The sequence below is a fragment of the Ceratotherium simum genome, chromosome 4 (assembly GCF_057802395.1).
Source record: "Ceratotherium simum simum isolate JZ-2026a chromosome 4, ASM5780239v1, whole genome shotgun sequence".
Taxonomy (NCBI): domain Eukaryota; kingdom Metazoa; phylum Chordata; class Mammalia; order Perissodactyla; family Rhinocerotidae; genus Ceratotherium; species Ceratotherium simum.
This window is the reverse complement of record NC_141903.1, coordinates 34,790,837-34,816,800: the sequence shown is the minus strand read 5'-3', so window position 1 is coordinate 34,816,800 and position 25,964 is coordinate 34,790,837. Positions and strand designations below refer to the sequence as shown.

The 25,964-nt window shown below is 43.6% G+C and overlaps 3 protein-coding genes across 12 annotated transcripts in view; all 3 read left to right on the top strand.

Annotated features, from left to right (window-relative positions):
* The window catches only part of LOC101404335 (protocadherin gamma-C3), a 145,117-nt gene that overhangs the window by 26,537 nt on the left and 92,616 nt on the right, over positions 1–25,964 (top strand). Inside the window, exons 1-2 of one of the 10 annotated variants that reach the window (XM_087429659.1) lie at positions 2,749–5,510; positions 11,966–12,390. The exons of 5 other annotated variants lie outside the window; for them this stretch is intronic. In XM_087429659.1, the coding sequence (XP_087285785.1) occupies positions 3,087–5,510; positions 11,966–11,968 (2,427 nt within the window). In that variant the 5' untranslated portion in view covers positions 2,749–3,086 and the 3' untranslated portion in view covers positions 11,969–12,390. Of the gene's footprint in view, positions 1–2,733; positions 5,511–11,965; positions 14,686–15,176; positions 19,557–25,964 lie in introns of those variants that run through there. 4 more of the 10 variants (XM_087429657.1, XM_014795120.2, XM_014795130.2 and 1 more) reach the window with 4 other exon arrangements.
* On the top strand, positions 5,519–11,466 carry LOC101409110 (protocadherin gamma-B4). The gene is given in 2 exon segments (XM_004420063.3): positions 5,519–9,410; positions 9,413–11,466. Coding segments are annotated over 2 exon segments (2,412 nt in total). The 5' UTR covers positions 5,519–7,858; the 3' UTR covers positions 10,273–11,466.
* Positions 21,060–25,906, top strand: LOC147917240 (protocadherin gamma-A9-like). Its single transcript, XM_087429660.1, is given in 6 exon segments — positions 21,060–21,935; positions 21,938–22,865; positions 22,867–23,249; positions 23,252–23,618; positions 23,620–24,082; positions 24,581–25,906. Coding segments are annotated over 6 exon segments (2,493 nt in total). The 5' UTR covers positions 21,060–21,604; the 3' UTR covers positions 24,602–25,906.

Here is a 25,964-nt window from a genome sequence, read left to right as displayed (position 1 = left end):
AATAGTGTGGTGCTTACATTTCAGCAATTATTACAGAATTATTTATTTCCAGATTCCAAATGTATATGACTAACCAAGAGATTCTAATCATACACATTTTCAAATCTGATTTGTTTTGACATTTTTATATAATTCTTTGATGGTTATAATCAGAATTTAATAATAAATAACAATTTTAAAGAACTTGAATCTTAGGTATTGGTCATGGGAGTCAAATGACCTTTTATACAAATATTACTTGATTCATATACTCTGAGAGTGTGAGTGTTATTTTATTATATCACCAATTCTGGATGATTTAAACTACATCTTGAGCCCCTATTGTTATAAGCAAAGCTGACTAACTGGGTGTCATGGATAGTAGACTGGTTTATTTTATTCTCTTATCTGCTCACTAAGTGGGATAGTAGGCTGGTTTATTTTATTCTCTAATCTGGTTACCTATGACCATTTCATTTAAACAAATAAAATATTTCACTGACAGAAAAGATATCAGATTCTACTAGCACAGTAGTCCTTCATTCATGTGAGCTGACCAAGTGTTAAATCCTGGCAGTCGTGGAAATTTGCTAAGTTCTGACTAAATGAGGCTCTTTAATCTACGTAACATACAGATCGTTGTTAATAAGATAGGCAGTCTGAGATTTTGAGCATATAGTGAATTTTGGAGCATCAGGGAATAATCTACCAAATTATTGGGCTACTTTATCATCTGTGAAAACCACCCCTTTCTGATCAAGCTTCTGTTGAGGTGGCAGTTGTCAAAGGGGAAGGAGTAAAATCTCAGAGAGAATCATTGAAAAATACCTACATCTTTGCCTGGGAATGAAAACCTAAACAGAACTCCAAACAAATGTTCTTCAGTAGAAAAAAAGTTCCGTAAAGAAAGGAGGGAAGATAACTCAATGCCTGGGACGTCAAGTAGACTTTACATAGAATTTTTTTTATGCAAGTAAACAAATGAAGGTCAGATTCTTCCAAGTAATTCAATCAATAATAACGTACTCCCTTTAAAACTATAAAATTATTTCAATTTTATATAATGGGCTTATGTTATATTTAAACATACCTTGGTGGTCTAGTAGAGTTCTTTAATATTTAATTTTATGTTGTAGAATAACTTAGAAAACTCAATTACCAGAGATATCGCAGTCATTTACTCCCTAAAGTATGCTTTATGTTCAGAGTATGTCTATAATCTCATTTATCTAGATCTTATTTATTTAGCTCCAAAGAAGTTACTCAGAAGTAATAAGTTAATTGAGACTTTTTGAAAATAGTAGAATAAGAAACAAATATGAGATGACACGATGAACTTTGAAGTATCATATGGGAAAAGATCGCGACATTGGGAGCCGTAATACCAAGACATGCAAGTTTTGTTTGAAAATGTCTGGAAGTACTCATGATCTTTAATGACAATACACTTTGCTTACATTAACAAGAAGTTCAAAATTCCTACTAAACAAATAGTATTTAGCTCATGTTTATGGAATTAATCTGTAATACTCATATTGGTTCCTTTGAAAAAAACTTCTTTTATCTACTTGGTGAAACCAAACATGGCTATGAATTATTTTGACAGATTGAAATAGCATTGCATTCGAAGTATTCCCTATGTTTTGGAGAAGTGCCATCAGAGAGCAGAAATAGATTCCTTAGGAACTTCTCACCATCTAAACTGAGCATTTTCAGTGTTACTTCTGGCTCCTTTTCTGCTAGCTCCTCCCCTAGGACTTAATTTACAAAGCAAGGATATTTCTTGCCAAGTCTTCATTTCAGAACAGGTCACTCTCTTTTCTCCTGCAACTATGTAGAAGGAACTTTGTTTTATTTCTGCTGGCTGAGGGTAACCTGAGATCCACCAACAATTGAGTTTTACTTCATCAACATCAGCAGAGAAATAAATACATCTAAGGTGCTCTAAGGACAGTCCTGCATGTATGCTCAAAGGCTGTCTAGAGACTCACATTTTCTGTTATTCTGGAATAGGGTAGGATGATTATTTGAATTGCGTAATGAAGAGAAGCAGTCTAGCCAACATCCATTTTCTTATGAAGCCACAGCCAGAATCTCTGCAAATTTCTGCGTTCTGTACAAAATGAGTTGCTTCTGTAGCTGATTGTTGCTGCTTGGCTTCTCACCTCATCTCTAATGGCACAGAAAGCATCAGCCAAGGCCAATAATGATTTCCTTTTTTCTTCTCAGAAGACTAGAGTGAGGATATTTGTATTCCAACATTGGCTACACTGCTGTTTGGTCAAGGACAAGGCAGTTCCTCCTCATTTTTTAAATCATTAAAATGAAGGTATTGGATAAACCATCTCTAAGGTTTCATCCAATCAAAAACTTTATTAAATTACCTCTCTATATTTTAAAGAAAACTTTGACTCTCTGAGTCTTACATGGTGGTGTGTAGAACATAGTACGTGTTCAATATTCTTGAATCAATTTAAATTTATTATACGCTGATGTAATCAGTTTCTTATCTTGTAACATCTTTCTTATATATACACACACCTTTTTAAAATAAATAATACTTTTTAACCTGCAATGGCTGATTTTTCTCCATGTGCAATAAAGTGCGAGGCAATGCCCAAGAGTCATTTCAAAGTTGTGATGCAAAGCAGAGAATTAAAAAAAAAAAAATTATCTGGGATTAATAAACACCCATCCATGAACATTGTTGCATTAATTCACAGTTTTCTAAAATGTATTTTTAAATTATATCAGAGATATATGGATTGAAGAAATATAAACGGGAGAATTTTGAAGGATAAAACTTTCTGAAAAATCAGTTATTTTGCTTCAATACGGTGCAGTAACTTAGTAAGGACTCTGAGCGCCGCTGTTCACCAACCAGGGGAAAAATAGTGCAAAAGATCCGCCAGAACCACCGAGCTTTTACAGCACAAAGAAACGCCAGATTGAGACAAACTCTCTTCCAAGCTGCATCAAACTCAGGCCTCTATTCTACTGGATTCTGGGCTCCTTTTCCGAATACAGAGGGCTTCACGTGGACACACTGGCATCCAGAAGCACAAGGGGAGATTGCCCACTGTCTAAACAAGATCAGCAGGACAACAATGGCGGCTCGGCAGAGGGGCGGGGACTACAGAGGATTCCTCCTGCTCTCCATCCTCCTGGGGATCTGGAGAGGCGCTTGGGCAGGACATATTCTCTACTCTGTGCTGGAGGAGACAGACAAAGGGTCTTTCGTGGGTAATATCGCCAAGGATCTGGGGTTGGAGCCCCAAGAACTGGCGGAGCGCGGAGTCCGCATCGTCTCCAGAGGTAGGACGCAGCTCTTTGCTCTGAACCCGCGAAGCGGCAGCTTGTTCACCGCGGACAGGATAGACCGGGAGGAGCTCTGCGCTCAGAGCGTGCGGTGTCTGGTGAACTTGAACATTCTGATGGAAGATAAAATGAATCTTTACCCTATAGAGGTGGAAATAATGGATGTTAATGACAACGCTCCTAGATTCTTGACAGAAGAAATGAATGTAAAAATAATGGAGAATACAGCTCCTGGGATGAGGTTTCCCTTAAATGAGGCTAGGGACCCGGATGTGGGCACGAACTCCCTCCAGAGCTACCAGCTCAACCCCAATCGCCACTTCTCCCTGGTTGTGCAAACTGGAGACGATGGAACTAAATATCCGGAATTAGTGCTGGAGCGGGTGCTGGACCGGGAGGAAGAGGCGGTTCACCACCTCCTCCTCACAGCCTCTGACGGCGGCAGCCCTCCCCGATCCGGCACCGCCCACATCCAAGTAACAGTGGTGGACGTTAATGATCACGCGCCAGTCTTCTCTTTGCCTCAGTACCGAGTAACTGTCCCTGAAAACGTGCCAGTGGGCGCAAGATTGCTAGCAGTAAATGCTACTGACCTGGACGAGGGAGTCAATGGGGAAGTGACATATTCTTTTCGGAAAATAACCCAGAAAATTCTACAGATATTCCAACTGAATTCCCATACAGGAGAATTATCAACTTTAGAAGGCCTAGATTATGAAGAATCGAGCTACTATGAAATGGAAATTCAGGCTCAGGACGGTGCTGGTAGTATGACAAGGGCTAAAGTACTGATCACAGTTTTAGATGTGAATGACAATGCTCCTGAAGTGACTGTAACATCTGTAAGCAGCTCAATCCCTGAAGACACTCCTGCTGGAACTGTAATTGCTCTTTTCTACCTTCAGGACCGAGATTCCGGGAAGAACGGCGAGGTGACCTGCACTATTTCAGAAAATCTGCCTTTTAAATTAGAAAGATCAATAGACAATTATTATAGATTGGTGACAGCGAAAAACCTAGACCGGGAAAAACTCTCTGTGTATAACATCACACTGAGAGCCACAGATGGTGGGATCCCACCCTTGTCCACGGAAACTCACATCTTGATGAATGTGGCAGACACCAACGACAACCCGCCTGCCTTTCCCCACTCCTCCTACTCTGTCTACGTCCCTGAGAACAACCCCAGAGGTGCCTCCATCTTCTCCGTGACTGCACACGACCCCGATGGCGATGAGAACGCCCGTGTCACTTACTCCCTATCAGAAGACACTCTCCAGGGGGCGTCTATATCCTCCTATGTCTCCATCAATTCTGACACTGGTGTCCTGTATGCGTTGCATTCCTTTGACTATGAGCAGTTCCGTGACCTGCAATTGAGGGTGACTGCCCGTGACAGTGGGGACCCACCACTCAGCAGCAACATGTCACTGAGCATATTCGTGCTGGACCAGAATGACAACACACCAGAGATCCTGTACCCCTCGCTTCCCACTGACGGTTCCATGGGTGTGGAGCTGGCACCTCGCTCTGCAGAGCCTGGCTACCTGGTGACCAAAGTGGTGGCAGTGGACAGAGACTCAGGCCAGAACGCCTGGTTGTCCTACCGCCTGCTCAAGGCCAGTGAGCCAGGGCTTTTCAAGGTGGGGCTGCACACGGGCGAGGTGCGCACAGCGAGGGCCCTTCTGGACAGAGATGCCCTCAAGCAAAGCCTGGTGGTGGCAGTCCAGGACCATGGCCAGCCCCCTCTCTCGGCCACTGTGACTCTCACCGTGGCGGTGGCTGACAGCATCCCTGATGTGCTGGCTGACCTGAGCAGCATCAGGACCCCTGCCAACTCTGATGATTCGGATCTCACGTTGTACCTGGTGGTGGCAGTGGCCGCGGTCTCCTGCGTCTTCCTCACCTTTGTCATCGTGCTCCTGGCGCTCAGACTGCGGCGCTGGCACAGGTCTCACCTGCTCCAGACTTCAGGAGGCGGGTTGGCGGGCGTGCCCGCCTCACACTTTGTGGGCATGGACGGGGTGCGGGCTGTCCTGCAGACCTATTCCCACGAGGTCTCTCTCACCGCGGACTCACGGAAGAGTCACCTGATCTTCCCGCAGCCCAACTACGTGGACACACTCATCAGCCAGGAGAGCTGTGAGAAAAAGGATCCCTTGTTAACATCCCTAGATTTTCATGAATGTAAGGATGAAGCCCAAAGTATTCAGGTGAGTTCAGTCATTCATTTATCTTTATATTGTTGAGGATTTATATCTTGTGTAAATTTCTTTATCATTTTGCGAAACAAGTGTTTCGAAGATGGGGTGAAAAAAACTTTAAAGAGGTAAAGCAAGTTTAACAGTTTATTTCAGTGGTGATACTTTAACACAGAACACTTATTGACATAGATTTTGGTATCATTTCCATAGTGAAAGCCTATGGGCAAGATTGTGAATAAGTCAACTATCACATTTTGATACCTTCCACCTATTTTCCACTTGGTGTTCTTAATTTGTGTATTTTATAAATGAGAATGAATTGTTATGTCCTTCTCATTGCACTAAGTTAACAAGAGGAAAATACACTTCAGCCTACTTCTCAGGATTCTCTTTAGATCAGATTTTACAAGGTTCTTAAAGATTTTGTTCAGTTTGAAGACTTTTTCCATGTCCTGCTTCTGCCTCTATGTACCTCAACTTGGTGGCCTTGAAAATCTCAGTGGCTTCCAGACCTATTTAAAGCATAATCATATATTAAAGTCAGGTCCTGGTGGAAGGTTAGGTTGATGTCTGAAGAATGAAATATGTGCATCAAACGTTACTAAGATCTATATCAATGACAGACATGGAGTCTAATGTCACACTATAGGTTATTGTCCAAAACCAATAAAATATGACATCAAATAAAATGTCATTTCAAGTGTTATAAGTGGCATTTGTGAACTAGGCAGTTACATGTTTTAACACAAAATTCCAATGTGCTGTTTTAGTGGTGCAGCCATGTGAAGTGTGTCTGTGGGCTCTCCAAGTGGGATACTGGGGATGCTGGCATTATGAAACAATCATTCTGTATTCTCAAGTCCTAGACCAGTAGTTCACTCTACTTATTGGGTCTGCAGAAAAATTCAGTTAGAAATAATCTAATCTGGTATTAACTACTTCTCTTCCCTTGGTGTAACATTTCAGTAAAGCCCAATATATCAATTGATTACCATCAGGAAGGGGATGATGACAAGGTAATCTTGTTTACTGGGACCTTTGGAGAGTTAATTAAAACAGCATTTTTTCTAGCATAGCGTTGTGTTTGGTGGTATTTTGCCTATAAAGGGCTGTGCAATAGTGTGGGAGTATATTTCATATATTCTGCAATGTTCAGATGTACAATCACTTGGGGAGAAGACAATGTTATTGACACTTTGTGAAACAGAAATGTGATTATCAGGTATTTCAAAAAAGAAAATCTCCCAACCAAATTTATTAGATGCTTTAAAGTATTTTTAAACAAAAGGGAGAAATCATTACTAAACTCAGCAAGCTATTATGGATAAACTTTTGTAGGGTCTATTTCCTTCAATTGAGGTCTTCGTGGAATGTTACATAAGTGCAGAAGTGAGAACCATTGCAGTAGACTGCACTTAGTGACTTTGTGTTGCAAGGCAAAATATTATTCCCCTGGTAACTTTGAAGACTGATGCTACCTTTTGTAACCAGGAAACTAATTGTGCGATGAGGAAGAGAGGGATAGGCTAACTCGTTTCTGGCTACGTCACTTCCTTAACTGAGATTGCGTAAGTGAAAATCAGGTAATATTACCATAAAGAAATCACTGAAACTATTTTGGAAGAAGAGTAGAGTTTGGATATAAGTATAAATTGTGCCCTTTTTAAGACATAATTTCAGCATTACAGGTGCTTTCTGAAAAAATAGAAATGAATCAGCATAAAGTTACCCAAAAATTAAAGAAAAACAAGAAGAAAAGTAACAAAGAGGGATAAAACTTTATCCAATGTATTGCTAATTAATAAGTGTTCAAAATTACTTTACTCTGAGATCGTTTAGGCCACATTTGTGTTATAGTCATCTTTCTATTACGAGTGTGGATTTGAAGATTGGAAATGATTATGTCAACATATAGATGTTTATGTATTAAATATACGTGATTTCTCTAAAAACCTGGAAAGTTGGGATATGGACGTTTCTAATAGTAGAAATTAAACGTTATTAAATATATAGACGTATAAAAATAGTTTGTTCAGTTAGGCACACGATTATAATTATCCTAGCTGGTTCCACTGCAGCAGCAGAGGCTGCAGTGTCCTAGTGCGGACTCTGGGCGCCACTGTTGGCCAAAGTGGAGAGCTTGGAGCTACTGATCTCCTTGCGCAGCCGCAGCGTACTTGCCCCAGCTCAGACTCGCTAGTGCGAGCCTTTACACCGCTTCTTCCTCTGGAAAAGGAGAAACTCTGACCACTACGAAGGAAATAAATCCTGTTCGGAGCTCCGGACATCTGCAACGCCGAGATTATTTGTAATCTGGCGTCTCCAGGCCGGTGAGCAAACTAAGGGGAGCAAGAAGTATGGGGAGCGGCGCTGGGGAGAAAGGCTGGGCTGAGAGGCGATCGGTGCTCTTTCCCTTCCTGCTGCCTTTGTTCTGCCCGGCGGCGCTCTCTGAGCAGATCCGCTACAGGATTCCCGAGGAAATGCCCAAGGGCTCGGTGGTGGGGAACCTCACCAAGGACGTGGGACTGAGTGTCCTGGAGTTACCAACTCGAAAACTGCGCGTCAGTTCGGAGAAGCCTTACTTCACTGTGAGCGCAGAGAGCGGGGAGTTACTTGTGAGCAGCAGGCTAGACCGGGAGCAGATATGCGGGAAGAAGCCAGCTTGTGCTCTGGAGTTTGAGGCTGTTGCTGAAAACCCATTGAACTTTCATCACGTGAATGTGGAGATCGAGGATATTAATGACCACACGCCAAAATTCACGCAAAATTCCTTTGAGCTGCAAATAAGTGAGTCCACAAAGCCTGGGGCACGATTTATCTTAGGATCTGCCCATGATGCAGATATTGGTACCAACTCACTACAGAATTACCAGCTCAGTCCTACTGATCATTTCTTACTCGTGAATAAAGAGAAATTAGATGGCAGTAAATACCCGGAGCTGGTACTGAAGATGCCTTTAGACCGGGAAGAGAAGAGGTCCTACCACTTAATCTTGACTGCCTTGGACTTCGGGGATCCACCCCTAAGCAGCACTGTACAGATACAGGTCCTAGTGACTGATGCCAATGATAACCCTCCAGTGTTCAGCCAGGAACTATACAGGGTGGGCCTTCCAGAAAATGTGTTCCCGGGCACCACTGTGCTTCGAGTGTCGGCCACCGACCAGGATGAGGGTGTCAATGCCGAGATCACTTTCTCTTTCACTGAAGCAGGCCATATCACCGAGTTTGACCTGAATTCTAATACTGGGGAAATTACTATTCTAAATACATTAGATTTTGAGGAAGTCAAAGAATATTCCATAGTTTTGGAAGCAAGGGATGGTGGAGGAATGATTGCGCAATGTACCGTGGAGATAGAAGTCCTAGACGTAAATGACCATGTCCCAGAAGTAATATTCCAGTCTCTGCCAGATCTTATTATGGAGGACACCAGTTTGGGAACACACATAGCTTTGCTCAAAATCCGTGACAAGGATTCTGGACACAATGGAGAAGTTATTTGTAAATTAGAAGGTGTAGTTCCATTTAAACTACTCACTTCTTCAAGAAACACGTATAAGTTAGTGACAGATGGAGTTCTAGACCGCGAGCTGACCCCTGAGTACAATGTGACCATCACAGCCACTGACAGGGGCAAGCCGTCCCTCTCCTCCAGCACTACCATCACCCTGCACATCGGAGATGTAAACGACAACGCGCCGATTTTCGAACAGGCCTCCTACCTGGTCCACGTGGCGGAGAACAACCCTCCTGGAGCTTCCATCGCGCAAGTCAGCGCCACCGACCCCGACCTGGGACCCAACGGCCGCGTCTCCTACTCCATCTTGGCCAGCGACCTGGAGCCGAGGGCGCTGTCGTCCTACGTGTCGGTGAGCGCGCAGAGCGGAGTGGTGTTCGCGCAGCGCGCCTTGACCACGAGCAGCTGCGCGCCTTCGAGCTGACTCTGCAGGCCCGCGACCAGGGCTCGCCCGCGCTCAGCGCCAACGTGAGCCTGCGCGTGTTGGTGGGCGACCGCAACGACAACGCGCCCAGAGTGCTGTACCCGGCGCTGGGGCCCGACGGCTCACCGCTCTTCGACACGGTGCCGCGCGCCGCGCAGCCTGGCTACCTGGTCACCAAGGTGGTGGCGGTGGACGCCGATTCGGGACACAACGCCTGGCTGTCCTACCATGTGCTGCAGGCCAGCGAGGCCGGGCTCTTCAGCCTGGGGCTGCGCACGGGCGAGGTGCGCACGGCGCGTGCATTGGGCGACAGGGACTCAGCGAGACAGCGCCTGCTGGTCGCTGTGCGTGACGGGGGACAGCCGCCTCTTTCGGCCACCGCCACGCTGCACCTGGTTTTCGCTGATAGTCTACAAGAGGTCCTGCCAGACCTCAGCGACCGCCCGGTGCACTCTGACCCCCAGGCTGAGCTGCAGTTTTACCTGGTGGTGGCTTTGGCCTTGATCTCCGTGCTCTTTCTCCTGGCAGTTATTCTGGCCATTGCCCTGCGCCTGCGACGCTCCTCCAGCCCCGCTGCCTGGGGCTGCTTTCAGCCTGGTCTCTGTATCAAGTCCGGACCTGTGGTTCCCCCCAACTACAGCGAAGGGACTTTACCTTATTCCTACAATTTGTGCATTGCCCATACTGGAAAGACAGAGTTCAATTTTCTAAACTGTAATGAGCAGTTGAGTTCAGGACGAGACATACTTGGCAGTGATTTATCTGGGGCCTTATTTCCGCTTTGTAATTCCAGTGAGTCAGCCTTCCATCAGGTGAGTTTCCTTTAAGCATCACCTGCTTCTTATGGTCTACCCAGTTCTCCATATTCACATGAAAACATACAATTTTTAGATTCAAAAGTTGTTTTTAAGAAAGCTGTAGCCAGTCAAAGAGCTGTTATACCATTCTTCAAGGGAGGTTGAAGTAGGAGCAATTATGTGTCTTTAGGGGTGTTTTACCAGACTCAGCTTTACAAAGCAGTGAGGGTGTGGTTTTATCTACAAAGGGAAACGGACAATATTAAAGGCTCTCGCATAAAAGCTAATGAGATTTTTCCCTAAAATTTTCTTCCTATTGCTTAATATATGATGATTTTTTTTTTCAGTTTGGACATGCTGTAAATGTAAAAGTAGGCAGTCATTTAAATGAACCTTTAAAGCAAAAAATTTTAAACTAAATCTTAACTGATTTAACTGTTATGGTTTCCATACTAATCTGATGTTTCATTTCTTATATTTACCTCCCTTTTGTTTCAAAGCTCCTAGAATAAGGTATTTTAACCTGGATTTTTATGTAGATGGATTCATTGTAATTGTGTGCAACGGACTGTGTGTGTGTGTAAAATCACTTGAATGAGCAGTAGGTCCCTCATCAGAAGATAAAAGTGTATTCTCCTTACTTGCTGCATAGGATTCCAGGGTTAATCTGTATTCAAGCACATTCTGTAGGCTCCTCCATCAAAGAAAAGACGTTTTTGCCTCTGTTGCTCCTCTCACACACCTTGTATATAATTTTTGAACTGTCTTTTTTTGCAGCCCTAAACTAATAAAGCTAGAGGTCTTCTAGTCATTCTACTATCTCTGGGAGAAAAATAGAGCCTTGAATTCTTCAAATTTTAGACAAAATTGCCAGTCTGATGTGCATACAAGTATATACACAAAATGATAATACACTGTATTAGCTTTTGCTAGATTTCCTGTTAGTAACTGCTTCCTTACGTGTTCCTTACTTTTTTGTGGTTCTTTTGGTCAAAGTACTAACTAAGGTAAAAATAACTTTAGAATGTATGTCTATCTTAAGAAGTTAATTAAGTCTACTTTAAAATGTAATCATCTCATTGGTGGAAGAATGGGATGGAGATTTGCTTTTCATTTTATATTCATTTGTACTTTTCAAGTATTTTCTATTCAAATAGAAAAAATATAAATAATTTAAATAAAACAGCAAAATAGTATAATCTCTGATAAAACTTGAAAATAAAAGCACTTATCCTGTTAAAATTTCACAATATCAATGTGAAAACATTATCAATGTATAATTGACATTTTATAAAGAAAATTAAAAAGTAACAACTCTATAGAAAGCTTACTATAATGATTAATTGGTTTAAACCAAATAAAAACTTCTTGTGTCAGTCATCTCCAATAGGTCTATTTTAGTCTAAAAATGAATTAATTTCCAGTGACAACTGGAGTTCTTACTTGTTTGATAATAGATATTGAAGACATTTATAATAAAGCTTAGACCATAATAAGAAATAAAATTTTAATACTTTATTTTTTAAAAAAGTAAATGTATTCCATAAACTTGAGTAATTTAATGATGCTAACCCATAAATCTGATTATTTAATACTACTTTGTAAGGGTTTAACCCTACTTCATCCCACGCTTCTTGGCAATTACTTTTAAAATATTAATTTAGGGACAAATTAAATAAATTCAAAACAAAGTATAAAAAGCAAGTTGTGTTTTTTTCCTCAGTAATCTAGCATACAGTATTACATATCTAAGTGGGTGCAGTAACTGCTTGGGACTCTAAGCGCCGCTGTTCACCTACTTGGAGATAAATGTAACCAAACGCCGTCCGGATACTCAGGGCTACAGCTCACAAAGACCGGCAGATCCCACAAACCAACTGCAGGACTGCAGCGAAACTCTGTCCCTAAATTTTCGACAATCCAGCTTTCGATAAGATCATCTCCATAGCTGCAGCAAAAAGGTAAACAAGACACAAATGCCCAATGAAGATTCTGAGTGGATTCCTTAGCGAAAGAACTATGGCTGCTCCAGGGAATTACCGAGGACTTGGCGAGCTGGTCCTGCTGTGCGCGCTCCTGGGCACGCTGGGGGGGATCGGGAGAGGACAGATCCACTACTCGGTGCCAGAAGAGAGCGACAAAGAATCCTTCGTGGGTAACATCTCCAAGGACCTGGGGCTGGAGCCCCAGGAACTGGCGGAGCGCGGAGTCCACATCGTCTCTAGAGGTAGGGCGCAGCTCTTTGCTCTGAACCCGCGAAGCGGCAGCTTGGTCACCTCAGGCAGGGTAGACCGGGAGGAGCTCTGCGCTCAGAGCGCGCGGTGTTTTGTAAATATCAACATCCTGGTAGAGGATGGAGGAAAACTTTTTGGGATAGAAATAGAAATCACTGATATAAATGATAACAACCCGAAATTCCAGGTCGAAAATCTGGAAGTAAAAATTAACGAAATCGCTGCGCCTGGAACACGTTATCCACTCCCAGAGGCTGTTGACCCGGATGTGGGCTTGAATTCCCTACAGAGCTACCAGCTCAGCCCCAATCACCACTTCTCCCTGGACGTGCAAACTGGAGACGACGGAACTATAAACCCAGAGTTGGTGCTGGAGCGCGCCCTGGACCGCGAGCAAGAGGCTGCTCACCACCTGGTCCTCATCGCCTCCGACGGCGGCGAACCGCCTCGCTCCAGCACAGTGCACATCCAGGTGACAGTGTTGGATACAAACGACAATGCCCCTGTTTTTGCTCAACCGATTTACCGAGTGAAAGTCCCAGAGAACGTGCCCCCGGGCACTCAGCTGCTTACTGTAAGAGCTAGCGACCCGGATGAGGGAGCCAACGGAGAAGTGGCGTATAAATTCTGGAAAATTAGTGAAAAACAATCTCCGTTATTCCAGCTTAATGAAAATACCGGGGAAATATCAACAGCAAAGAGTCTAGATTATGAAGAGTGTGCATTTTATGAAATGGAAATACAAGCTGAAGATGTGGGGGCCCTTCTTGGGAGGACCAAAGTGCTTATTTCTGTGGAAGATGTAAATGACAATAGACCCGAAGTGATCATTACATCTCTGTTTAGCCCAGTCTTGGAAAACACTCTTCCTGGGACAGTAATTGCCTTCTTGAATGTGCATGACCTAGACTCTGGGAAGAATGGTCAAGTTGTCTGTTACACACGTGATAATTTGCCTTTTCAATTAGAAAAATCAATAGATAATTATTATAGATTGGTAACATGGAAATATTTGGACCGAGAAAAGATCTCTATGTACAATATCACAGTGATAGCCTCAGATCTAGGAACCCCGCCTCTATCTACTGAAACTCATATTGCCTTACATGTGGCAGACACCAACGACAATCCACCCACTTTCTCTCATGCCTCCTACTCAGCCTACATCCCGGAGAACAACCCCAGAGGAGCCTCCATCTTCTCTGTGACAGCGCATGATCCTGACAGCGATGAAAATGCACGAGTCACTTACTTTCTGATGGAGGACACCATCATGGGGGCACCTCTCTCCTCCTATGTCTCCATCAACTCTGACACTGGTGTCCTGTATGCGCTGAGCTCTTTCGATTATGAGCAGATCCGAGACTTGCAGCTACTGGTGATTGCCAGCGACAATGGGGACTCTCCACTCAGCAGCAACGTGTCACTGAGCCTGTACGTGTTGGACCAGAATGACAATGCACCAGAGACCTTGTACCCCGTGCTCCCCAGTGATGGTTCCACAGGCATCGAGCTGGTGCCACGCTCTGCAGAGCCTGGCTACCTGGTGACCAAGGTGGTGGCAGTGGACAGAGACTCAGGACAGAACGCCTGGCTATCCTACCGCCTGCTGAAGGCCAGCGAGCCAGGGCTCTTCACAGTGGGGCTGCACACGGGTGAGGTGCGCACTGCGCGGGCCCTGCTGGACAGAGATGCCCTCAAACAGAGCCTGGTGGTGGCTGTCCAGGACCATGGCCAGCCCCCACTTTCAGCCACTGTGACTCTCACCGTGGCGGTGGCTGACAGCATCCCTGATGTGCTGGCTGACCTGAGCAGCATCAGGACCCCTGCCAACTCTGATGATTCGGATCTCACGTTGTACCTGGTGGTGGCAGTGGCCGCGGTCTCCTGTGTCTTCCTTGCCTTTGTCATCGTGCTGCTGGCACTCAGACTGCGGTGCTGGCACAGGTCTCGCCTGCTCCAGATTTCAGGAGGCAGGTTGGTGGGAGTGCCCACCTCACACTTTGTGGGCGTGGATGGGGTGCGGGCTTTCCTGCAGACCTATTCCCACGAGGTCTCCCTCACTGGGGGCTCGAGGAAGAGCCACCTGATCTTCCCGAAGCCCAACTACTCGGACACACTCATCAGCCAGGAAAGCTGTGAGAAAAAGGATCCCTTGTTAACATCCATAGATTTTCAGGAATGTACAGATAAAGCTGCTGCTGTTCAGGTGAGTTCAGTTCTTTGTTTACGTTTCTCAGAGGAATTATACTGGATATAAATTTAATTTGTGTCATTTGAAACACATATTGTGAAGAAAGTTTAAAATATTTTTAAAGGTGTACCACAAAGTTTTGGGTTTATTTTAGTGGTGATACCATGAAATTGAGCTCTAATTATCATAGTTTGTTGTTTCATTTGCTTTTCAAAGGCTTGGACAAGATTGTTTAAATGTGAACTCTCAATCTTTTAAACCTTCCATATTTTACCATAATTATCACTTATGACTCATTCACTTAAGAAGTAGTTACCCAACCACACACGGTAAGTTATATATATATATATGGTGGTGGACAGAGAATACCATAATTTATATGTACTTATATTTATTTATATATATTCCTATATTAGAACTGAGGAAAAATTATTGAGACTTCTAATTCCCTGTATTAGCTTAATAAAAGTAAAATATATCTCAGAATTTTTAGGATTATGTTTAGGATTTGGATCTAAAACTAGGTTCTTGAAGATTTCTTCACTTTAAACCTCTTTCCTGATCCCAGTGTCTGCATCAGTATCTTTCAAAACTTCAATACATCTTATCATATTTCAAAACAGAAAAACACATTTTAAAGGGTGGATCCTGGTGGTAGGTAAGACTGGTCCCTAAAGGTTGAGTTTGTGTATCAGTGGTCACCAAGGGCTTGTTGCCATGGAGACGTGGAATCTAAAATAAAATTGCCGTTGCCACCACAAAAAACAAAAACAATAAAATCAGATTTGAAAAGGAATGTCATTTTAAACTGTTGAAAGTGACTTTTGTAAAATACAGAACATGTTTCAATACAGTTCCAATGAGCTGTTTTGATGGTGCAGCCATATGAAATGTGCTGTTCTTATGGTGAGAGGGTTTGAAAGTGTTGATTTTAGAAACAGAAGTTTCATATACACGAATTCTAAACAAGCTGATAAATTCAATTTAAAATGATTCTGTCTGGACCTTATGTCTTCGGTATTCCTTCTTATAGCATTTTAATAAAGTTAATCCCTGGTTTGTCATGAGATAAGAGTGGAAAATACAAGAAATCGTTTGTTAGCAAAAAAAAAAAAAGACATTTCCCAAAGATTTCACAGTGTTCCCTCCTATTTTGCATATACAGTGGGTTGGAATTAACTTTATATTTTCTGTAGTGTTTGGGTGCACAGTCATTTGAGGGGATAACTATATTATTGACACTTTACAATTTTAAATAGTGTGTGGAAGGTTCCCCCAAAAAGAAAATTCTTACTCTTGTTCAAACTGTTCACTAATTGTCAAAAAACTTTTAAAAAGTGGAGTAAAACAATTAGAACAATGTCACTATATTCAGTAAATTTATGTAAATAAACTTACCATGAGCTCAATTCCTCCAATTCCAAAGTCATTACTTCAGTATAACCTAAGTACATAGATAAGGAATATCCTTTTGTGACTTTGTGTTGAAGAATAGATGAACATTTCCCCAGTGACTTTTAAGAATGAATTTATGTATTATATGGGGTATTACACAAGCCAAGTAATTTTGAGATATGGAGAAGAGGGTAGAGTAAATCATCTCTTGGCTACAATAGGAACAGTTATTTTTAATGAATACTTCTTGAGGTAGTCAGAAGAGTAAAAAGAAATTATTTTTTAAAGAGAGTGTTGATATCAGGAGGAGGAGATGTCTGAGGATTAGTACAAAATTGCACAACTTTACAAAATAATTTTCAACAGTATTGATGTTCTCTAATACGTGTGATATAAAACAGCATTAATTACTTAGAAATGTTGGGGGAAAAACAGGAATCAATGAAAGAAGGTTAAACATTGTTTCACATATTATAGCTAATAAAGAGAAATGAATTTGTGAAATCAGTAGGGGACGGACTCTCTGAGGGAAAGACCTGTGTCTTATTCATTGTTATATCGCCACTGACAAGGGCAGCACTGAGCAGAAGACAAGAGTTCAATGTAGGTTTGTAGAATGCTGAAATGAATGAACCAATATATGTAGGTTTGTATAAAAATCCAACATGATATTTCTAATAATTTGGAAACAAGAGAAGAGATACCTTAAGGAATGCTTTATAATTTAAGACATTAAATATATTAACGTAAAAACGGCTTGTTCAGTTAGACACACGGTTATAATTATCTTAGTTCAACTGCAGCAGCAGAGGCTGCAGTGTCCTAGTGCGGACTCTGGGCGCCGCTGTTGGCCAAAGTGGAGAGCTTGGAGCTACTGATCTCCTTGCGCAGCCGCAGCGTACTTGCCCCAGCTCAGACTCGCTAGTGCGAGCCTTTACACCGCTTCTTCCTCTGGAAAAGGAGAAACTCTGACCACTACGAAGGAAATAAATCCTGTTCGGAGCTCCGGACATCTGCAACGCCGAGATTATTTGTAATCTGGCGTCTCCAGGCCGGTGAGCAAACTAAGGGGAGCAAGAAGGATGGGGAGCGGCGCTGGGGAGAAAGGCTGGGCTGAGAGGCGATCGGTGCTCTTTCCCTTCCTGCTGCCTTTGTTCTGCCCGGCGGCGCTCTCTGAGCAGATCCGCTACAGGATTCCCGAGGAAATGCCCAAGGGCTCGGTGGTGGGGAACCTCGCCAAGGACGTGGGACTGAGTGTCCTGGAGTTGCCAACTCGAAAACTGCGCGTCAGTTCGGAGAAGCCTTACTTCACTGTGAGCGCAGAGAGCGGGGAGTTACTTGTGAGCAGCAGGCTAGATCGGGAGCAGATATGCGGGAAGAAGCCAGCTTGTGCTCTGGAGTTTGAGGCTGTTGCTGAAAACCCATTGAACTTTTATCACGTGAATGTGGAGATCGAGGATATTAATGACCACACGCCAAAATTCATGCAAAATTCCTTTGAGCTGCAAATAAGTGAGTCTACACTGCCGGGCGCGCGATTTATATTAGAAGTAGCGGAAGATGTAGATATTGGCTTAAACTCTCTGCAGAATTATAAACTCTCTCTTAGCCCTAGCTTTTCATTGATAAATAAGGAGAAACAAGATGGTAGTAGATACCCGGAACTGGCATTGGAGAAACCCTTAGACCGGGAACAACAGAGTTATCATCGTTTAGTCCTGACTGCCTTGGACGGCGGAGATCCACCCCTAAGCGGCACAATTGAGCTCCGCATCCAGGTCACTGATGCCAATGATAACCCTCCTGTATTCAACCAGGACGTATACAGAGTCAGCCTTCGAGAAAACGTGCCCCCTGGCACCGCTGTGCTGCAGGTGTCAGCCACTGACCAGGACGAGGGTGTTAACTCAGAAATCACTTATTCCTTCTACAGGACCGGGCAAGTCTTCGGTCTGAATTCAAAGAGCGGAGAAATTACAACTCTAAGGACACTGGATTTCGAAGAAACCAAGGAATATTCTCTAGTGGTGGAAGGGAGGGATGGCGGAGGACTGGTTGCACAATGTACGGTTGAAATTAACATTCAAGATGAAAATGACAACAGCCCAGAAGTTACATTCCATTCTCTAGTGGAAATGATTCTGGAAAACGCAGTGCCTGAAACGCTAATTGCTTTGATCAAAATACATGACCAAGATTCCGGGGAGAACGGGGAGGTTAATTGCCGATTAGAGGGTGAAGTCCCTTTTCAGATAATCTCTTCGTCCAAAAACTCATATAAGTTGGTAACAGACGGGACCCTGGACCGAGAGCAGACTCCAGAGTACAACGTCACCATCACAGCCACAGATAGGGGCAAGCCGCCCCGCTCCGCCAGCCTAAGTGTCACCTTGCATATCACTGACGTCAACGACAACGCTCCGGTTTTCCACCAGGCCTCCTACGTGGTCCACGTGGTGGAGAACAATCCTCCCGGCGCCTCCATCGCTCAAGTCAGTGCCTCCGACCCCGACCTGGGACCCAACGGCCGCGTCTCCTACTCCATCTTGGCCAGCGACCTGGAGCCGAGGGCGCTGTCGTCCTACGTGTCGGTGAGCGCGCAGAGCGGGGTGGTGTTCGCGCAGCGCGCCTTCGACCACGAGCAGCTGCGCGCCTTCGAGCTGACTCTGCAGGCCCGCGACCAGGGCTCGCCCGCGCTCAGCGCCAACGTGAGCCTGCGCGTGTTGGTGGGCGACCGCAACGACAACGCGCCCAGGGTGCTGTACCCGGCGCTGGGGCCCGACGGCTCGGCGCTCTTCGACACGGTGCCGCGCGCCGCGCAGCCTGGCTACCTGGTCACCAAGGTGGTGGCGGTGGACGCCGATTCGGGACACAACGCCTGGCTGTCCTACCACGTCCTGCAGGCCAGCGAGCCAGGACTCTTCAGCCTGGGGCTGCGCACGGGCGAGGTGCGCACGGCGCGTGCATTGGGCGACCGGGACTCGGCGAGACAGCGCCTGCTGGTCGCTGTGCGTGACGGGGGACAGCCGCCTCTTTCGGCCACCGCCACGCTGCACCTGGTTTTCGCTGATAGTCTACAAGAGGTCCTGCCAGACCTCAGCGACCAACCCGTGCCCTCTGACCCCCAGGCTGAGCTGCAGTTTTATCTGGTGGTGGCCTTGGCCTTGATCTCCATGCTCTTTCTCCTGGCAGTGATTCTGGCCATTGCCCTGCGCCTACGACGCTCCTCCAGCCCCGCTGCCTGGGGCTGCTTTCAGCCTGGTTTCTGTGTCAAGTCCGGACCTGTGGTTCCCCCCAACTACAGCGAAGGGACTTTACCTTATTCCTACAATTTGTGCGTTACGCATACTGGAAAGACAGAGTTTAATTTTCTAAACTGTAATGAGCAGTTGAGTTCAGGACGAGACATACTTTGTGGTGATTCATCTGGGGCCTTATTTCCGCTTTGTAATTCCAATGAGTCGACTTCACATCCTGAAACTCTATCCGTGGTGAGTTCCATTTAAGTTCTACTCCTTTTCATCATCTACCTAGTTGTCCACATTTATATGAAAATATATTACATTTCCAAGTCTAGTAAGTTGTCTTAGGAATATTATAGTCCATCAGAAAGCTGTACTTCCATTCTTCAAGGGGAGTAGTGAATGGGAGTAGTTATGTGACAAAAAATAGTTATCTTACTGAGTTTGGATTTGGAAAGTAGTGAGAGTGTGCTCTTTGCTTCAGAACAAAAGTATTGTACCATTTTCTTATCTCTTTTTCAAAGCTCATGAAATTTACCCATTGATTGTCTCATTCTTTAGTAACATACTTAAATTTTTATCATATGGACATAGACATTAAATTTAAAGCAAGCAATCATTTAATTCATCTTTTAAAACAAAGACACTACTACTAGGTATTTCCTGCACTGATTTCACAGTACAGTTTCCTTCCCTTTCTTAGGTTTATTCCTCGTGTCTAGTTCCTTATATCTACCTATTCGTGATTCTTTGAATCTCTTAAAATTATAAGAAAAATACTTTGTGTGTAAGAGAGACTCAATGAATTCATCAGCAGGTCGAAATCATTATCTAAGTTCCTTCAAGTTTTCTTGAATGCAAAATCCTCCTCTTCCTCTTTGTAGCTACCAGAATAAGAGACTTGAGAAAAGAAAATGAAATGCCTCTATCACCTGCTGTCATTCCTCACCTATGTTTTTTGAAGAAGGAAGGGGGAAAAGTCACTGGATTTGTCTTATTTGGAGCCCTAAACATTAGTGACTAGAGGTTTTCTCATCATCCTTGTATCTGTAGAAGCGAAGGAGAATCCTGAATTCTCCATTTCTAAGGCAAAAACTAATTTTATGCACATACAAAGTTGCCACTACATAAGTATCAGTCTTTTGCTTGGTTTCCCTTCTTTACAAACAGCTGAAAGAAATTTCTTATAACGGCATGCACTTTTGAGTTTCATGGTGATAGTTTGTTCTACATCTTGTGTTCTTTTCCCCAAATTATTACATAAGTTTGTGACCCTTAGAATAAGAAGTTTAAGACTACTTTAAAATTGCACAATTTCCTAATGGAAGGATTGACATGGAAACTTGTTTTGCAATGTATGTTCATTTGAATCTTCCAAATGCCATAGCCTGAGCATGCATTATGTATTCACGTAGGAAAAAAAAAAAGTTTTGAAATAGCATAGAAGTTTAGTAATCACAAATGTGTAAATTTTAAAAACCAATCCTTTGAAAATTTAGTAATATTAGATGAGAATAATATATTATGATTGCCTAATTAAAATTGTTTTTGTAAACAAAATTTTGAGGAAACCTTACTCCAGGAATTTTACTATCAAACTAAATTAACCTTATAAAATAACTTCAAAGTGAATACTCTATCCATATATATTCATTCACTATAATTATGTAATATACACATATAAGTATATGTGTATAAAATTAAGAAAAATATGAATGTATTTCCTAAGAGGATTGCACATTGTAATTGCTTCAAAAAACAGATAACGACATATAGAAAAATTTGAAACATTATAAAAAGGAAATGAGAATAATTTACATATGTAGAGAGAGAGAGAGAGAGAGAGAGAGAGCGCAAAATTCTACCAAGAATAAGGGTAAGTTAATTTGCTATTAAGAAAAAAAGGCGATTTAATAATACACTTAGAAATTTCATTCCACTTCATTTCCAATTAAGATATCCACAAATGGTAATTGCTTTTGAAATATGAAGAAGCAAGGAACAATTAGAGAAATCTAAAATCATAATTAGAAGAGAGTAGTGTTTTCTTTTTCAGTAATCTATAATCAAGCGTATATTGCTTATCTCAGTGGGTGTAGTAAAGGCTTAGGACTCTGAGCGCGGCTGTTCACCAACTCTAAGAAAAGCTCAGTCAGCGCTCTATCAGGATGGCAGGATCTGCAACTACACAAAGCCCCGCAGATACCACAAACCAACTCTGGGGCGGTAACAGAACTTAGCCTCTTAACTTGGGGCACGACAGATTTCTCCTGAGGAAAAAGATCTCCATAATTTGCATGAGGAAAAGGGAACCTAAGGAGTCAGCGTGCAGAGAAAGCATTCTGGAAAAAATCGGTAGTGAAGCAACAATGGCCGCTCCAAGGAATTCGCCGCACCACAGAGGACTGGTCCTGCTGTGCCTTTTCCTGGGGAGACTGTGGGAGACCAGGGCCAGTCAGATCCGCTAGTCAGTGCCTGAAGAGACAGAAAGAGGCTATATCGTGGGGAATATCTCCAAGGAGCTGGGGCTGGAGCCCCGGGAGCTGGCGGAGAGCAGAGTCCGCATCTTCTCCAGAGGTGGGTCGCAGCTCTTTGCTCTGAACCCGCGAAGCGGCAGCTTGGTCACCGCGGACAGGAGGAGCTCTGCGCTCAGAGCCCGAGGTGTCTGGTGAACTTTAAAGTCCTGGTTGAAGACAGAGTGCAGCTTTACGGAATGGACATAGAAGTAACTGATATCAACGACAATGCCCCAAAATTCCAGGCCGAAAATCTGGAAGTAAAAATTAACGAAATCCCTGCGCCTGGAACACGTTATCCACTCCCAGAGGCTGTTGACCCGGATGTGGGCTTGACTTCCCTACAGAGCTACCAGCTCAGTCCCAATCACCACTTCTCCCTGGACGTGCAAACTGGAGACCACGGAACTATAAACCCAGAGCTGGTGCTGGAGCGCGCCCTGGACCGCGAGCAAGAGGCTGCTCACCACCTGGTCCTCATCGCCTCCGACGGCGGCGAACCGCCTCGCTCCAGCACAGTGCACATCCAGGTGACAGTGTTGGATACAAACGACAATGCCCCTGTTTTTGCTCAACCGATTTACCGAGTGAAAGTCCCAGAGAACGTGCCCCCGGGCACTCAGCTGCTTACTGTAAGAGCTAGCGACCCGGATGAGGGAGCCAACGGAGAAGTGGCGTATAAATTCTGGAAAATTAGTGAAAAACAATCTCCGTTATTCCAGCTTAATGAAAATACCGGGGAAATATCAACAGCAAAGAGTCTAGATTATGAAGAGTGTGCGTTTTATGAAATGGAAATACAAGCTGAAGATGTTGGGGGATTGAAGGGACGGACTAAAGTGCTTATTTCTGTGGAAGATGTAAATGACAATAGACCTGAAGTGATCATTACACCTCTGTTTAGCCCAGTGAGGGAAGATGCTCCTCAAGGAACAGTAATCTTTCTTTTCAATGCTCATGACCGAGACTCTGTGAAGAACGGTCAAGTTGTCTGTTCCATCCAGGAGATTCTACCTTTTCAATTAAAGTCAATTGAAGATTATTAGATTGTTGACAGCTCGAATTCTTGACCGAGAAAAAAACTCTGAATATAACATCACAGTGACTGCCACAGACAAAGGAATGCCGCCCCTGTCCACAGAAATTCACATCACCCTGCACGTGGTCGACATGAACGACAATCCACCCTCTTTCTCTCAAACCTCCTACTCAGTCTACCTCCGCGAGAACAACCTTAGAGGCACCTCCATCTTCTCAGTGACAGCTCATGATCCCCATAGCAAGGAGAACGCAGGGATTATTTACTCCTTGGCGGAGGACACCATCCAAGGGGTGCCCCTCTCATCCTACGTCTCCATCAACTCTGACACTGGTGAGTTATATGCCCTGCGCTCCTTCGACTATGACCAATTTCGCAATCTTCAATGCAGGTGAGGGCAAGCGACAGCGGGGACCCGCCGCTCAGCAGCAACGTGTCACTGAGCTTGTTCGTGCTGGATCAGAATGACAACACGCCTGAGATCCTGTACCCCACCCTCCTCACCGACGGTTCCACGGGCGTGGAACTGGCAGCCCGCTCCGCAGAGCCTGGCTACCTGGTGACCAAGGTGGTGGCTGTGGACAGAGACCCAGGACAGAACGCCTGGCTATCCTACCGCCTGCTCAAGGCCAGCGAGCCAGGGCTCTTCACGGTGGGGCTGCACACGGGTGAGGTGCGCACTGCCCGGGCTCTGCTGGACAGAGACGCGCTCAAACAGAGCCTGGTGGTGGCGGTCCAGGATGATGGCCAGCCCCCTCTCAGCCACCATCACACTCACCGTGGCTGTAGCTGACAGCATCCCTGATGTGCTGGCTGACCTGGACAGTCTGGAGGTCCCCGCGCACCAAGAAGCCTCGGACCTCGTGTTGTACCTGGTGGTGGCAGTGGCCGTGGTCTCCTGCGTCTTCCTGGCTTTTGTCATAGTGCTCCTGGCGCTGAGGCTGCGGCGCTGGCACACCTCAAGTCAGCTCCAGGCTGAGAGAGTCGGATTGGCTGGCATGCCTGCTTCTCACTTTGTGGGCGTGGACGGGGTTCGGGCTTTCCTTCAGACTTATTCCCGGGAAATCTCCCTCACCGCGGACTAGCGGAAGAGCCACGTGATCTTCCCCCAGCCCAACTATGCGGACACGCTCATTAGCCAGGAGAGCTGTGAGAAAAATGAGGCCCTGTGCGTTTCAGATGGTTCTAGGTTTCCTATTGAAGACACTCCTTTGGTTCCAGTGAGTTCAATTTTTCCTTTGCTTTCTATTACAATTGGTTTTCTCTTTGAGTGCGCTTCAAGTAGGATGAGTTGATATTAATATATTTCTTACCATTTAAGTTTTCACTGGGCCTAATTTTTGCTTTAACATCTATAGGAGGCATTTATTGGTTATATCGCTGATATAATTTTCACTTTCTAATAATAATTAACCTGTGGTCAACGGAAACCTTCCTCATGGGGCTGCTCTCATTCTCCGGCATTGAGGAGGGCTCTTTGGGTGGGTTGCTTGATTGGTTACCGCCGTTCACTACCAGTTCTTAGGGCTGGTTTTCCATTCCTTAAATGTATTACTATTATCTCCAATGGCCCCATTGTGAAATTCTTACCCTAAAAATATTCCTACAGCCAATACTATTTTTGTAGGGGTAAATTAATGAGAAAGCAAATGCATTCTTCTTTGAGAAACAGCTGAAAGCCTGGATTCACTGGTTCTGCTCTTCTGTTTCTATGACAGGAGAATACGCCTTCAAGTTGATGTTTTTCAGACCACCTGTTTGTAGAGATTGTTTGCTTTTAAAGATTATTTCTGAGGAAGATTCGAACTTTAGTTATCATCCGTTTCCAAACCCTAGTAAAGTGTTTTTTATTCTTTCAATGGTAAAAATTTTAACATCCCTTGTTCTCATATCCTCAAACATTTTAATTTCCTAATGCTATAATGTCAAATTATGAATAGTTTGAAACTCTTTCTTTCCTATAGTTTATGATTGCTCAAGAGGGGCTTCTGAGACTGAACACTGTGAGAGGACAAAACAAGGGAAATAAAAATTATTCTTCAACTGTCTATTACTTATGGCTCAATTTTCCAACTTTGAGGCTAGAAATAAATCTGGATATGGGAGATGATTTAGGAAAATATTCTTGAGAACCACTAGGGAGCTTCTAAGAACATTTTACTGGCTTTGGGCTATAAGGAAAAGAATAATGTATTATTTAATTTGATTTTAAATATAGTGTTGTTTTAAGTAATAAATGACATTCCAGGAGACTTTGAAAATAAGCTTGAAGTTGACTCAAAAGTCTATTCTAAATATGGGATCCATGATCATTGATGACTGCTGGCATTTCTGTGGAAATAGAGAATAACTTTATTTTACTTGTCTTTATAATTATTTTTGGAATTTATATTGTTTTGCTTATAAGAATACAAGTGTTAACATGTCTGGAAATCCACTGACATGCATACATTATAATTGTTTCAAACACTCTTTCTTTCTTAAGCAAGTAGGAAAAAAGTAAAGGATCCTTCAGGGTCATACTTTTAGCCATGAAATAGGAAAACTCATTTAAAACTTCTGTCCTGTTGAGTAACCTCTAGTACTTAGTATTCATGAACATTAAAATATGTGTTAATTTGGAAAACACCTAATAACATGTATATTGATGAAGGCCTGTATGTCATGGTAGGTAACTACTATTCTCTACCATAAAAATGTCACCTGCCTTTAAAAACAGAACACAAGGCCCACTGGATGGATGACTTGGCAGAGTGTGGAAAATGCTGGATTCTGGTTTTCTTAAACTATGTAGGACTTGTACATTTGTAACAGATTACATAACATAATAGGCTTAAAGATAAAATTCTTGCTCATCTTGAGGGCTCATCTTAAAATTAGAGTTAATTAAACTATCTCAGATTTTCTTCAAAATAATGGTGGAGTGCGATATATATTAAACAAAGATGACCTTCTGTTGATGATTGTTGCAGTTGGGTGATGGGTATATGGAGATTCAATAATAATACTCCCTAGTTTTGTATGTTTGAAATTTTCCATAGTAAATTTCTTGAAAACACTAAGTATATAGGCATTCGCTGTAATACTATGGTAAAACTCAAA